Source organism: Marmota monax, unplaced genomic scaffold (assembly GCF_021218885.2).
Source record: "Marmota monax isolate L192 unplaced genomic scaffold, Marmota_monax_Labrador192_F-V1.1 WCK01_AAM20220418_F8-fsc00110, whole genome shotgun sequence".
In the NCBI taxonomy this organism is placed as follows: Eukaryota; Metazoa; Chordata; class Mammalia; order Rodentia; family Sciuridae; genus Marmota; species Marmota monax.
This window is the reverse complement of record NW_026694633.1, coordinates 2557992-2573001: the sequence shown is the minus strand read 5'-3', so window position 1 is coordinate 2573001 and position 15010 is coordinate 2557992. Positions and strand designations below refer to the sequence as shown.

General features: G+C 36.6%; 1 protein-coding gene across 14 annotated transcripts in view; it reads left to right on the top strand.

Annotated features, from left to right (window-relative positions):
- The window catches only part of Mecom (MDS1 and EVI1 complex locus), a 546152-nt gene that overhangs the window by 505193 nt on the left and 25949 nt on the right, over positions 1-15010 (top strand). For 9 of the 14 annotated variants that reach the window (XM_046422896.2, XM_046422893.2, XM_046422889.2 and 6 more), the window contains 4 exons: positions 3391-3538; positions 4789-4945; positions 9341-10697; positions 13090-13177. In XM_046422896.2, the coding sequence (XP_046278852.1) occupies positions 3391-3538; positions 4789-4945; positions 9341-10697; positions 13090-13177 (1750 nt within the window). The remainder of the gene's footprint in view (positions 1-3390; positions 3539-4788; positions 4946-9340; positions 10698-13089; positions 13178-15010) is intronic. The other 5 variants (XM_046422890.2, XM_046422895.2, XM_046422892.2 and 2 more) reach the window with 3 other exon arrangements.

Here is a 15010-nt window from a genome sequence, read left to right as displayed (position 1 = left end):
AAAGCTCTATAAGTTGATATTAAATTGGATGACAAGTGGAGATGTTTCTCTAATGCCTGACTGAATTGCTTCTATGTTTATGAAAACAATGTGCATTTGCTTTTGTGAGAAGAACTTTTTTTAAAATCACTAATTAGCCAATAGTTGATAATTCTGTGGAACAATATGGATTTTATTCTAGGTTAAGAGAAGCAAAGAAAGAATATTTTCTCTTGCTTTGCTATCTCACTCCTGCTCCTTGAGTGCCATATTCTCATTCTTTCTTTCTTTTTCTTTTTGGTACTGGGGATTGAAATTAGGGGTGCTTTACCACTGAGCTACATTCCCAATCCTTTAAATTTTTTTTCTTTATTTTGAGACAGTCTTACTAAGTTGCTGAAGCCAGCCTCAAACTTGTGATTCTCCTATTTTAACCTCGTAAGTCACTGGGATTACAGGCATGCGCCACCATTCTTAGCTCATAATATACCCGTAAAACTAAACCTTGTCCTTGGAGTTAGGGGAAGAAATAAGGCTCAAATAGGTCCATCTTTTGCCACTAGATTTCCAGGCTTATGATTTACCATACAGCATATTGAAATATATATTATAATATGGCTTGTCTTCTTGGATTACTGAAGATAGACAGTGAGAATTGCAATATGTACAATGAGTTTGGAGGGTATCCCTGACTTAGTTCAGTGTTAACTGCAGTTATGGATATCTCTCTTAACTCCTTTATTAACATTTCCACTTCTGTACCAAACAGAGGATTACATATTATAGATAAAGATAGGGCTTCTTATGACTCCCCACACCTGTTCTTTCCTGGTACTTTGTGTTCACAGAGATATCTCCACTTGTGCTCAAATAGAATAGCATTCCCAACTTGACTGACTCATGCAGCACACAAAGAAGTTCATGTGCCAGTATGAATAGAATTTTAGGGAGGAAGCTGAGGCAGAGAATTAGTGTGAGAAAGGTACTTCTAATTGCCAAGATATGAGAGCATGCACTTCATTTTCTTACACACAGAAACACAAAGGAACATATTCTTGGTGCGCAAAGGTCTTAACTGATATTCAAATTAGAGTATACATTTCGTAGAGAAATAAAATGATCAGAGCATAATGCATTCCACTATTATATTTAGTTGTAATTCACCAATTAAAAATTAAAAAAGAAAAGAAGACGTAAGAAAATTTAAAAACCATGGAAGACAATAATTTGTGTATATTTGATAGTTGTGTTCTTTTTTAGTAACTTTTTATTATGGAATGTTACAAATCTACACAAAATTAGAGAGGATAGCACTTTCAAAAACCAATATGTTCAGGGGCTGGGATTTTGGCTCAGTGGTAGAGTGCCTGCCTAGCATATCCGAGGCACTGGGTTCAATTCTCAGCATCACATACAAATAAATAAATAAAATAAAAAAAATTTATCAACAACTAATAAAAAAATATGTATTTTTTTTAAATATATTTTTTTAAAAAACCAGTATGTTCAGCTTCAATAATTACCACACAAGGACAATCTTGTTGCATCTATACCTGTTTTGGATTGTTTGAAACAAATCCCAGACATTGTATCATTTTATTCCTAAGTAGTTCAGTATGTGTCTTTAGAAAGTAAGAACACTTTTAAAGCATTAGTCAATACTACATTATAAAAACTGATTTAACATTATCAAATATTCAATTGGAGTTCAAATTCTCCCAGTAATCACATAACTTCAAAAATTAAGATCAAAATAAGGTCTATATAGAGCAATTGATTGACAAACTTCTGATAGCTATTTGTTCCTGTTGTCAAATTCTCTCTCTCTCTCTCTCTCTCTCTCTCTCTCTCTCTCTCTCTCTCTCTCTCGTTGTAATTTATTTATCAAATACTACTGAGGGGTTTTCCCCCCGTAGTATTTCCTCCAGTCTAGATTCCCTGTAGAAATTGTATTTCACATCTTTTCCCATTCCCTTTCTTTCCTGTGAGCTTCTAGTTACATCCCAAGTCTTAACTGGGATTTAGGTTCAATGTTTTAGCAAGAATACTTCATCCACGATGTCGTCAACTTCCATCACATGTAACGGATTGCCTAGATTCATTAACTTTTTAGTGGCAACAGAATGGATGTATTCTAATTCTATCAGTCTTTTGTCATTTGTTATAAGGATTAATTTATGTAGAGAAATTGTTCCTCATTCTCTATTTGGTCAACCTAAAGTACAGTTCATATAGGGAAAGCAAGATATGCATGAGTTTTCCCCTTATTTACCAGTTTCAGAATAATGATTGGCTGTATAGCATCCTCCAATGGTAACTGGTAGGTTCTGTTTGTATGTTTTGAAGATTATTATTATTGAAAGGTATATTATTATTAATGCTTTAATTGTCTCACCTTTGCTCAGTGGACAACTTTCTAACTTAGTACCTAATTCTTTGAGCATCATCTATAATTTTCTCTTCTTCTTCTTTATTTTTTATTATTGTTATATTTTTGCTTTTGATAAACAACATGTTAAAAATGCATCTTGTGTATTTTATTAGATTTGAAATTGGCCATTTCTCCAAGGAGCTCTTGTTACTGTACTTTGGAGTGGTACACTACCATGTTATATGTGTATGTATTTAATCAACAAAAGATGCAGACATCTCACTATCAGAATTATCTGTTATCTGTACTTTTTTCTTTATTATTCTTGAAGATTTCAAATGAAATAATAGAAAGGGGAGAGAAAGATTTGAAGAGAACAATCTAAACTTTAAAACAGATAAACTCTTCTTGTGAGAAACTTCTATTTTTTTCTTTTGTCTATATCTATATACATATGTATCTGTACACACACACACACACACACATACACACATATATATCTCTGTCCATTTGTCCAATCGTCTGTATCCATCCCAGGGCCATGTTGGAAAGTTGCTTGTTGAATAGTTAGCTTGTTGTCTTTTTCACATTGTGACATCAATAGAAATAAACATACTCTTTCCATGTAGAGATTACACATATTGGAATACTTGACTATATGCTTTTAAGCACTTTCTTCACATTTTTTGTTGGAGAGTTTGCATTGAATGGAGCAGATATTAGCAATATGTATTGCTGTTGGAATTGTGTACTGAATCCAGAACTGAACAAATAGCTCATTGTTTATCAGGCTCCTAAATTGGCAGATCATCCCTCCTGGTTGTATTACAGGGTCACTTCTCTTTTGGTGGGAGACACAGTCCAGGAAGCATGAAATGTACTTTTGTCTACCACAAGCCTGTTTCTTCTTTTTCTTTTTTCTCACCTCTACTTCTTTTCCTTCTCAAATCTTTCATTGTAAGATTAGTAATAAAATAACATTCTGTTTATGAAAGTGTTCTTTGTCATCAAGTTTATTAAATCAGTTGTTCTCTTAACAGCTTGGAGAAACACATGTTGTCACATACTGAAGAGAGGGAATACAAGTGTGATCAGTGTCCCAAGGCATTTAACTGGAAGTCCAATTTAATTCGCCACCAGATGTCACATGACAGTGGAAAGCACTATGAATGTGAAAACTGTGCCAAGGTACAGTGAATTTGTAGGCTACTTGGTCTCTCTCTGTCATCCTTCTCTCTCTTAATCCATCACTTGCTACGATATATGAAAACAAGCCTTGAGAGGGGAAACTATAAATATCTTGAGAAAAGTAGGCTGAGTGTTGTATGCTAAAAGGCATTACTAGAGTGTATAAAAACACTTAGTGGGTATCCTTTTATTTTTGTAAGGGAGGAAGTGAGGCTTAATGGTGAGTTCCAGAACTAGGTGTCAGACATCCTTGGTAAATTCCTGGTTCCGCTACTGACTTGCCAGTGTGGGGTTGTTTTATAGCCTTATGGGGAATGAAAATTTTATCCAATGCACATTACCAACTTTTCTTAATAGCAATTTGTGCGGAAGTCACATAAAGTTTCTGAATGCCCATTCAGAAAGAATGGGAGACTCCTACATTTGCAGATTTTTTTCCACCCAAGTCCTCACTGTAAATCATGACTTGGTTCTAATTAAAAGGAATAGAGCCTCTGCCTTAGTGGCCAGTGCTGAACAACATATGGGCACAATGAAAGTATTCCACTTAGACCTTAACTCTGGACTGTAGGAACAGTAACTTATAACTTTTGATTCCCATATGTTTTAATTAACTAAAAGATTTCTCCAATAACTTCTTATAGAATTTGAAGACCTCTTCTCGTGATAGTGGAAATTGTAATATTCCAAATTTCTTTAAAGATGTTTTTTTTACTCGTGGTATGTGTTGGCTGACTTTTAAAATTTATTTTTTAGTACAATGTCCAAAGGAATTGTTTAAGTTTGCTGGTAACTTAGTGAAACACAGTGTTGGAATTTAATTTACTAGGGAAACTGTCTAAATATATTTGGGTACTTTAGTCAAAATTCCCCAAAACTTATACATAATGTCTTTAGTAAGAGAGTAGAAGTAGCATATCAGTTTTAATAATGGTCTGACCAGCATTTTGTTGTTTAATTCCAGTTGCTGTAAATGGGGTCAAAAAGGTCCTGCATGTGACCTAACGATGCCATTCGTTATTTTGTTCTGTAACTGACACCAGTGGGTATCCTAAGCTAAGGACTTAGAACTGAATCATTTTCAGTTCTTATCCTAAAGGAAGTTACACTTTAGAAAAAAGTGTCTTGCTTTTAGTCTTTGGGGTAAATGAATAAAACAAAGTAAAGCAAATTCCTTCTTGAGTCATCCCTGGTCTTCTTTATTGTGTCCTTGAATTAAATTTCTTGATTAATCAGTACTCATTTCCTAGCAGGTTTTCACGGACCCTAGCAACCTTCAGCGGCACATTCGCTCTCAGCACGTTGGTGCCCGGGCCCACGCTTGCCCGGAGTGTGGCAAAACGTTTGCCACTTCATCAGGCCTCAAACAGCACAAGCACATCCACAGCAGTGTGAAGCCCTTTATCTGTAAGTCTTTAACACTCCAGCCCTCCTTCCTGCATCTGTCTCTCCTCCAAAAGGCACTGCGATCTGCAGAATGGCCACACATGGCCATTAGGGGAATCACCGTAATAGCTCTTTATGGTCCAATCCAGTAGGGCTATTTTCTATTACAAGAAAATCTTTTATAACCAGATCCATGGTATTTTGTCTATGATCCCTGGGGTGTTTTCTTTTAGATGAAATCAATAACAGGTAGAGAAAAGAGAAGTCGTTAAATAATGAAAGGGAAGCCTCCCCGGGTTGTAGGATTTAATGGAGACAACCAGATTTGCCTCACACTGTAAATGTTCATGGCTTTGTAAAACAGCAAATAGCAGATATCACTGAACAAGATGAAGTGATTAAAAACCTGTTCTGGATCAGAAAGAGCTGGAAGAACCCCATCTGGCAAGTAGGCTTACAACTCTGTCTGTATGTGTCTGTGTGGATGCTTGGGAGAGAGAGGAATAAAATGTCCTTTAATCTGCCTATTGTTGCTGCTCTCAGGCCAGGGACCAGGTAGTACTGTTCCTTGAAGAAACAGAAAATTTTCACTTTGATGCTGAACATGCTGCTTCTCTTACCTACTGCACTAAAGCAAATTTATAGGCAGCATGCTTTCAGGGGACATCCAATCTGGCCACCTACTTAGAATATCCCTGGACAGGGCACTTGAGTAACACATTTCAAGTAAAGTTAAACTCAGCCCTCATTTGCTGCTTCTTTGGTCCACCCACTCCTCTGTATTTTACTGAAATATTTTATAAGGAAAATCAGTTGTTAGTCCATCTGGGCAACAACTCTGAGCTTCTTTTATTCCCTTGCATGGCTGGGCATATAAATCCAGTGACTCACTGATTTGTGCTGCAAAACTACAAAACTGACTTTGGATCCAGATACGCACAGAATTGGTGGAAGCAGACTCAACACTTGGCAAAACCTCTGACTTGGGAACCCCTTGAAAAACAGTTTTTCTGACAAATACCTGTTGGATGGTGGTAGGAACAGGTATATGAGACAATTCTATAAGACGTGATAGAAAAAACTAATTTTCAGTGCCAACATGGAGGCGCCGGAGGCGAACTCTCCATTTCTTGCCTTGACACAGCTTTCTTTTGTGCTTCCAAGCACCAAGAGAGCTTTTCATTCCTTTCCAGCTTACACCAGAGTCCTGTTTTGCTCAGATGTTCTGTTCTCTGGGTGGAGCGAAGTGGACTCATAGATAAACAAAAGGGTGCTCTAGTGTCCCCTGGGGAAGCTCTGTTGAAAGCCATGGGAAACCAAGTGTACAATAGAAATTTTAGACGACTTGTCTCAAAAAGGCATTCGTGACTCTAGGCCATGATGCCCTGAAAACATACTAGGAAGGGCTACAGACATGCAATATCATCGATTTTGTTTATTTCTGAATTCTCAAATAAAATGTTTTGTAAGTTTTATTAGGTACAATATTAGAGAATTCATGTATTTCTGGCTTGTAAATTTTACTATGTTTCTGTGAAAGAAAGAGAGAAAGCAACCACAAATAATTCTCATCACCCACTTAGTGTTTTTCTCTGTAATTTAAAGTAAAAGCCAGAAAATGTGGACTTCTATCATCTGAGACTCTGGGATCTACAATTTTAATTGTGCTGAAGTCAAGGGTTTCACTTTAAAGCACCCTAGGTTGCCCCTTTCCAATCAGATCACATGAAGTATTTCCCATGAATGCATTTTCAGTAATTATTGGTAAATTTAAACAGCAGATGGCATTCTTCAAATATAAAATCTGACAGAGAACCATGGAGTAATTATGAATAATAGCCGTGTAATTTCAGAACAAAAGGGTTTAAGGATCAGGAGTTGGTGTGGAGACTGGAGTGGAGGAGGTTCACCTAGGGCTGATATCTGTTTCTCACCAGAAGGCCACACACCAAGATTCACCCCCACTGGTGTGTTTATGGCAACTGTCTCTTATTACAGTGTGCCGCTGAGCCTCAGCCCAGGCTCACCAGTGCTAAGGTAATTACTCACTGCCTTTACAGGAACCTCCAGCCTTCCCAAATAGAAACCACATGCTCTAATAGGCTGGATATATTCAAAATGCCTCTTAATTTGTTTAATAAGTAGAAAAATGCAATGTTAACTGCTGGCTAATTCCTTATTATTGAGAAAATTACAGTAGAGTATAGACTTCAGCATCAATTGAACCAGTTTACCTGGAGGGCTGGTGGCTGGTGACATCCCAGGCCAAGGCTTCAAAAGCTGGAAACAAAGCCTAAGGAAATAGCCTGGAGTCTATGTTCTTGAGAATAGAAACCAGTGCTACTCATTATGTAACACGGGGTACATCCAGGCAAGTCAGGTGCACCCTCTGTTACCCCCAGTACAAAGGAGTTCTTGGTTTTCTAAAGACCATCCAGATGAAAGAAGAGTAGAGAGCAACATTTTTTCCCCCTCAGAGTTGCCAGCCTTTAAAAAAACTTAGACCTTGGTTGAATACCCATCACCCATCAGGATGTTTTCCCACTGCCTTTTGATGTCCAGAGGAGAAACTACTTTCTTGATGAATGTGTTTTTAGAATTCTAACAATATTTTATTGTTGATTTTTTGTTTAACTCATGGCAGAATTAGTATATCTAGTGAAAATCTGATGTTGCCACCCTCACCATGGTATGATTTTAATTAATGTATCAAATAATCTGAATAGAATACATACTTATGGTACATTGTTGACATTTAAAACAGACTCTGGTCAATATGTTCTGGTAGAATGATTTGAAAAGAAGTCACCCACATCTTCTTTTGCTGTTAAAATGCATGTTATAGCCTCTACAATGTTATGAACCATCCCATTAGTTGAAGGTGCCTTTAGTATTACCAAGCACGTTGACATACATTGTAGCAATGCAGTTGAATGTTAAATGGTAAAAGAAATAGATCTGCAATCACCTGGCACTTCCTGTTTGTATGTGTGTGGGATAATCCAAGTTCTGGGAGGATTTTTACTTGACTAAGGTCTATAAAATCTCCTTTGCATGATTTTTTTTTAAAAATTATGATTGATTTGATTTAGAAGTGCAACCATCCTGCCATTCTGCCCTGCAAACAGCCATCACAGGAAAGCAATAACTGTGAATTTTGCATTAAATTTAATTTCTTAAAATTAATGTGTTTTAACAATTACCAGAAAGGCATATCATATTGCTGGAGGTATTAGACACGTATGGAAGTCCTGAAGTGAGCTCACATCTAAAGTAACTCATCCCTGGGAAAGTTAAATAAAAAATGCTTAGGCAATCGATAGAATCCTGCTGACTATGATATGAACAGGAAGGATTCTCACCTCGAAGGGTTACAGAATATGGTCTTAATATATATTTAGGTATGTTGGCACATATGTGAGCAGGGAGATATTCTACTCTATTGGCAAATTCTTGGGGAAGGGGATTATTTCACAGCCATATCCACTGCTGTGTCCTTTCTGGATAAGAGTGTTCACAGCATTCTCCCTGGCTTACCATAGTTGGCTATAATACACAGAAGTCGCGCCCCGAGATAACCAAGGAAGATATGACAACAAGTGGACATGTTTCCCAAGGACAGAGGTTTCATAAATGCAGGAAGGTTAGCACAACCACTGGTGTGAGGGGAAGTCAGAGGACGTGATCATAGTTCATGGGAACCAGCAATGCAGGATGGGCTACATTCAATGTAGTTTCCTTTGCAGGCTTAAAATAGAGCCATTGTAAATTATGTCAGTCTTTCTCGAATCATGAAAATGATTGTTAAAAAAAGTCTCAGAATACACAATGTGCATTGTTGTGTGGCTTTGATGTGTGAATGATGAGAGCATATGATATAATACCAATTAAATAATGGTCAAGCAGGCCCAGGCTTTACTCCCCAGGGGAAAGGTAATAAAGGGGAAAGGCTACTTCATTTTGTTTTTGTGTCTTCAATATAGGATTCTTTACGTGATCTAAAATTTTGAAGGTGTTCCTGTTACATTTTGTACTTGATACATCTTAAGATTTTGATTTTTAAGATTCTGCTAGTATAGTAATGGGGTGGGGGAGCAATGCATGCTGGAATTTGAATTTTCCATAAATATTTAAGTATACAAATATGCTAAATATTGTGCAAGGGGGAATGACAAAATATTGATTATATGTGTATGAAATTTTGTGCTGCCTCAAGACATTTGTCAGGTTGGATGCCTTGCTTTGGAATCTAGTGAAATGGGGGGTTTCTGTGTTTGGAGCACCTAGCTCGGTGCCTCCAACTTCTTTCCATGGCTTTCTAGTTGAAATTATTTGGGGTAAACCAATTGTGATACTTGCTAAATTCAGAAGCAATTGCCATAAAGCCTGAGATTCTTTTTTGTTGTTTGCACACAGGTGAGGTCTGCCATAAATCCTATACTCAGTTTTCAAACCTTTGTCGTCATAAGCGCATGCATGCTGATTGCAGAACCCAAATCAAGTGCAAAGACTGTGGACAAATGTTCAGCACTACGTCTTCCTTAAATAAACACAGGAGGTTTTGTGAGGGCAAGAACCATTTTGCGGCAGGTGGATTTTTTGGCCAAGGCATTTCACTTCCTGGAACCCCAGCTATGGATAAAACGTCCATGGTTAATATGAGTCATGCCAACCCGGGCCTTGCTGACTATTTTGGCGCCAATAGGCATCCTGCTGGTCTTACCTTTCCAACAGCTCCTGGATTTTCTTTTAGCTTCCCTGGTCTGTTTCCTTCCGGCTTGTACCACAGGCCTCCTTTGATACCTGCTAGTTCTCCTGTTAAAGGACTATCAAGTACTGAACAGACAAACAAAAGTCAAAGTCCCCTCATGACACATCCTCAGATACTGCCAGCTACACAAGATATTTTGAAGGCACTATCTAAACACCCACCTATAGGGGACAATAAGCCAGTGGAGCTCCAGCCCGAGAGGTCCTCTGAAGAGAGGCCCCTTGAGAAAATCAGTGACCAGTCAGAGAGTAGTGACCTTGATGATGTCAGTACACCAAGTGGCAGTGACCTGGAAACAACCTCGGGCTCTGATCTGGAAAGTGACATTGAAAGTGATAAAGAGAAATTTAAAGAAAATGGTAAAATGTTCAAAGACAAAGTAAGCCCTCTTCAGAATCTGGCTTCAATAAATAATAAGAAAGAATACAGCAATCATTCCATTTTCTCACCATCTTTAGAGGAGCAGACTGCGGTGTCAGGAGCTGTGAATGATTCTATAAAAGCTATTGCTTCTATTGCTGAAAAATACTTTGGTTCAACAGGACTGGTGGGGCTGCAAGACAAAAAAGTTGGAGCTTTACCTTACCCTTCCATGTTTCCCCTCCCATTTTTTCCAGCATTCTCTCAATCAATGTACCCATTTCCTGATAGAGACTTGAGATCGTTACCTTTGAAAATGGAACCCCAATCACCAAGTGAAGTAAAGAAACTGCAGAAAGGAAGCTCTGAGTCCCCCTTTGATCTCACCACTAAGCGAAAGGATGAGAAGCCCTTGACTCCAGTCCCCTCCAAACCCCCAGCAACTTCTGCTGCAAGCCAAGACCAGCCCCTGGATCTAAGCATGGGCAGTAGGAGTAGAGCCAGTGGGACAAAGCTGACTGAGCCTCGAAAAAACCATGTGTTTGGGGAGAAGAAAGGAAGTAACGTGGAAGCAAGACCAGCTTCAGATGGTTCCCTGCAGCATGCCAGACCCACCCCCTTCTTTATGGACCCTATTTACAGGTAAGGGTGGTAGGAGGTGATGAAATATGAACAGATGTAATGAAAGGTAGATTTTTATATATAAAGTCACATCCTTTAAAAATCAATTCTTCCTATTATTCCTATTATTCAACAGAGTGAAATTGTTGTTTGATCTAGTGAATTCCATTTCCTATTGAGAAAGTTGACTCATTAGGTTTGGACTTATTTTTGGATGTCTCTGAAGTTGGGGGTTTGGAATAGGCCCACAGGACTTTTTTCCCTTGACAATAAATTTATTTTTAAACACATTTTTTTTTGGAGTGGAAAATATGGGAAAGTCATATTTAAAGCAAATTGTCAAGTGGCGGAAGAATGAGCCTCCTGAAGGATTAATGCAAATATGTGTGGGCACTTAAAATGGGTCAGGTTATGTAGAATAAGAAGAGACCTATTACCGCAAGTCTACTCTCCATTAACCTACCAACACATCCTTAAAAAGGCTGGTCATATACTGCTTCTAAATAAACCTCTTAGAAACCATAAGTAAATGAAATATTAATCACAAGAAGTTCTGCATGTAAGTGTGAGTGGTGTGCCTAAAAATTATATCTGTATTTGATGCCTTCATTATCCACTTTTCTTTGATGCATCCACAAATTCTCTGGGTGAAACATGTTTAATAAAAGGCTTCTTAGATAGCTCCCTGTAACACTCACTTGACCTTCAATGTGATTTAGTTTTTAAACACTAGTTTTCTTTACATGGTATGAATAATAGTAATATGTTCATTGTATCTTTTAAACATCACAAGTATTTTCAATTTACTTTCTCCTTCAAATTTTGGACATTATTAAGACTTCATGGATAATTTTTATTGAACTTATTTAAGATGAGAGCATTTTTATATTTGCCTGATATTTTATGAAGATATTTGGGGCCATTGTTTTATTCAACAATACTTATGGACATTCCATAACATAGTAGGCACTAAAACTACAAATTTTTTTTATCATTTAAAATATTCTTCTACCTATATTATCTAAAATGCATTGTCAAAAAAACACTGCCAGTGTTTAAAGGGTCACCCTCATCTCAACAGGACAAAAGGAACAAAAAAGGACAACACAAAAATATATTGATGCTACAACTACCTTATTTAAGTATATTTTTTGCAATTATTATTTCTTAATTCTGTGTCAGTCCCATCACTAGCAAAGGGGAAAAAAAAAGAAAAAAACAAATCTTCCATATTTTGTTTATAGATTGTATGTTACACATTTTCAGTAAGGTCATATTTCCAATTCAGTTGGGCATCTCGGTACTTTCTTAAGATAATTTCTCAGACTTTGTTTCTCATACCCTCCCATTTGCAATGAGCATGCAATTTACTCCACATATCCACTGGACCTACCTCCACTACCTCCTAACCTTCCTCTTCTTCTAGTCGACATTTTCTCTCTGGTGTTTCAGATGTCAAGAAAGACCTAACCCTTATTTTTAGTGTTAGGCCTGGGGTGAATCTCAGCCTTCTCATGACCTAGACTTTTTCCTTTCACCCATAAATGGGTATAATATTACCTGCTGCAATAAGTGAATAGTATATTGCAACACATAGTGTGTACAAAATATCCAGAACTGGTAACTATTTTATTTGTGTCAACTCTATTTTAAAGTGTACTCATTCAACAGTGTTTAAAAGAAAATTACCAAAAGAAATTAACTCAATTCATGATATCATTTCTTTATATGCTTAACTGAAAATAGAATGACAAGCCTTTCTAAAGCAGAAGGGACATATAGGTAAGTTTTCTATATATGTTCAAATAGTTCCTCGTTCTTTTCTCACAATCTGGCTTCCCACCTGCCCTGTTTATTAGCAGTGGCATCAAGAGAGTGACTCCCCATACACCCCCGTCTCTAATTTGATCATGTATCAGGTATCCTCTGGTTATACCTCAAAGAGTGGCTAGCAGAGTATAGTATGCTTGGGAAATCCCTTGATATTACTGGTAGATTTGAAAAAAAAAAAACAACATAGTAAATATTTGGGCAAACACATTCTTCGCAGAAAATGTCTTTAATTTTCAAAATTAGCCCTGTTTTCATGACCTCAAAATCACCAACCATTCTTATCTTGATTTGAAATGGAAAGGTACTAAATTTGTGATGGATGCCTCTAATTTAGTGACTGCTCATTTTTCATGTTTCCTTATAATTATTATTAGGCATTGAGTAGGATTTTTCCATTATAAATAGGACTTTCTCTCTTTTAAGAAGTGACTTAAATATTCTTCAAGAAGGGAATGGATGTCTTTATATTTTTATTAGTGTGTGTCTCAGGAACCTACAATTTGCTTTGCTGTTTTAAATGTCGTGTAGTGATTGATATGTGAGACTGATTCATCTCCAAAATCTAATTTTAACCTTTCAGAGTAGAGAAAAGAAAGCTAACCGACCCACTTGAGGCTTTAAAAGAGAAATACTTGAGACCTTCTCCTGGATTCTTGTTTCATCCACAAGTAAGTATTTTGAATTTGAGATTTCAAGCTTGTAAACTAACTTGTTGATCCTGAAAAGCAGGTGCAATGAAATGAAAGAAATCTTGAGAACACTAGGATTTCCTATGACGCTGCTGTGGAAGAACACAGGAAATTCTAGTGGAATTAAAACCTAAGCTCCTTAAAGAAAAAGTCATTAATATATGTGTAAAGATAACATGGTTTTAGTGTTAAATTATTGTCTGTTGTTAACTGCTTATTGAGCCAAAGTGCATTTTGGAGTAAGCAGAAGTCAGTTAAGGAAATAAATATTGAAGTTGTCTTTTGTGTTTAAGGTTGCTGATAATAAGATACTGTGACTCGTCCCAAACTCATGAAGGTCATTCTTGTTCTTTTAGTGCTTAGATAAAAACAGGAAATGAGTCTACCTGATGAGTTGTTACCATAGAGGGCGAAGGAATTTATCTAGAGACCATTGGGCATTCCAGTAAAGTTCTGTAATTGCACAAGAATTCACCACAATACCCAGAGCTATTTGCTGAATGGGGTCGTGCTCATTTATCAAAATATATACAGTTTCTCATTACAAGGAAAACATAAAATGCTATTATCTGATGGGTTCATCTCTATGTCCCTACCCATTTGGTTATTTTTTGAAAACTGGTTTACTTATCAATCCACATCTGGAGAATTGTATTGAAAGACCAAATATGTAAACATCTTGAATCTAATTCCCTGATTTATGTTTTATTTTATTTTGTTTTGTTTAAAGGATATAAGTTCTGGACTTTATTGATAGAAAAATTTTTATGAAAATGTCTCAAAACAGAGTAAATTCGTTTTGTTGGAATATGCTCAAACCAAAAATGATGGTATTTTAATAAAATGGGTGAAAATTTATGTAAAGATCCTTATAGAAAATTATGAGGTAATTAATTCATCTGGGGATATGATTCTTTTTTTTTTCCTCCTCTCTCTTCTTCACTTTTTCATGTATCCTTTCAAAATCATGAACAAGAGCATTAGAGCTGAAATACCATCTCCTGGGATGGTTGGAGAAATTCATTATTGCTCAAAAATACTCACTCTAATTTAACTGAGAAAATACAGAATTTAGTATAAAAATTTCATAAATATTCCAGTTAGTATTAACTTGATAAAGAAAGGCTAAGACTAAGGTAACATCATTTATATATTTATGTTATGAAAAATGGTAAATGTTTATCAGTAAATATTTTATACTTAGGCTGGTCTAAATAACACTTGAAAACTTTTGTGGGTGGTAATCCTCAATACGTATTTTGTATCAGATTTTGTATAAAAAGTACATCTCTCTTCATAACTTCCTAAGTATGAGTAAATGTATTTATGAGGATATAATATGCATTTGATATAATAATACATTTAATTACAATAACCAGTCTGATTATCATAGTCTGATAATCTTGAAAATTTAGTAATTAACCACTGCAAAATTGAGTACTATGGTCCATGGAATAATGGAGAAAAATAGGACTTTGATTCAGTGTCTTTGAGCATTAAGTCTATCTGGCTCTTAGTATTTTTTCTTTTCTTTGGTACCAGGGATTGAACTCAGGGGCATTCAACCACTGAGCCACACCCCCAATCCTATTTTGTATTCTATTTAGAGACAGGGTTTCACTGAGTTGCTTAGCGCCTTGATTTTGCTGAGGCTGGCTTTGAACTTGCAAATCTCCTGCTTTAGCCTCCCGAGCCAGTGGTATTACAGGCATGTGCCACTGAACCCGGTTGGTTCTTAGTTTTCTTATCTGTGAAAATGAAAGAGTTGACTGTAAGATCCCCATCTACTTTGAAATTCAGACATCTCTAGCT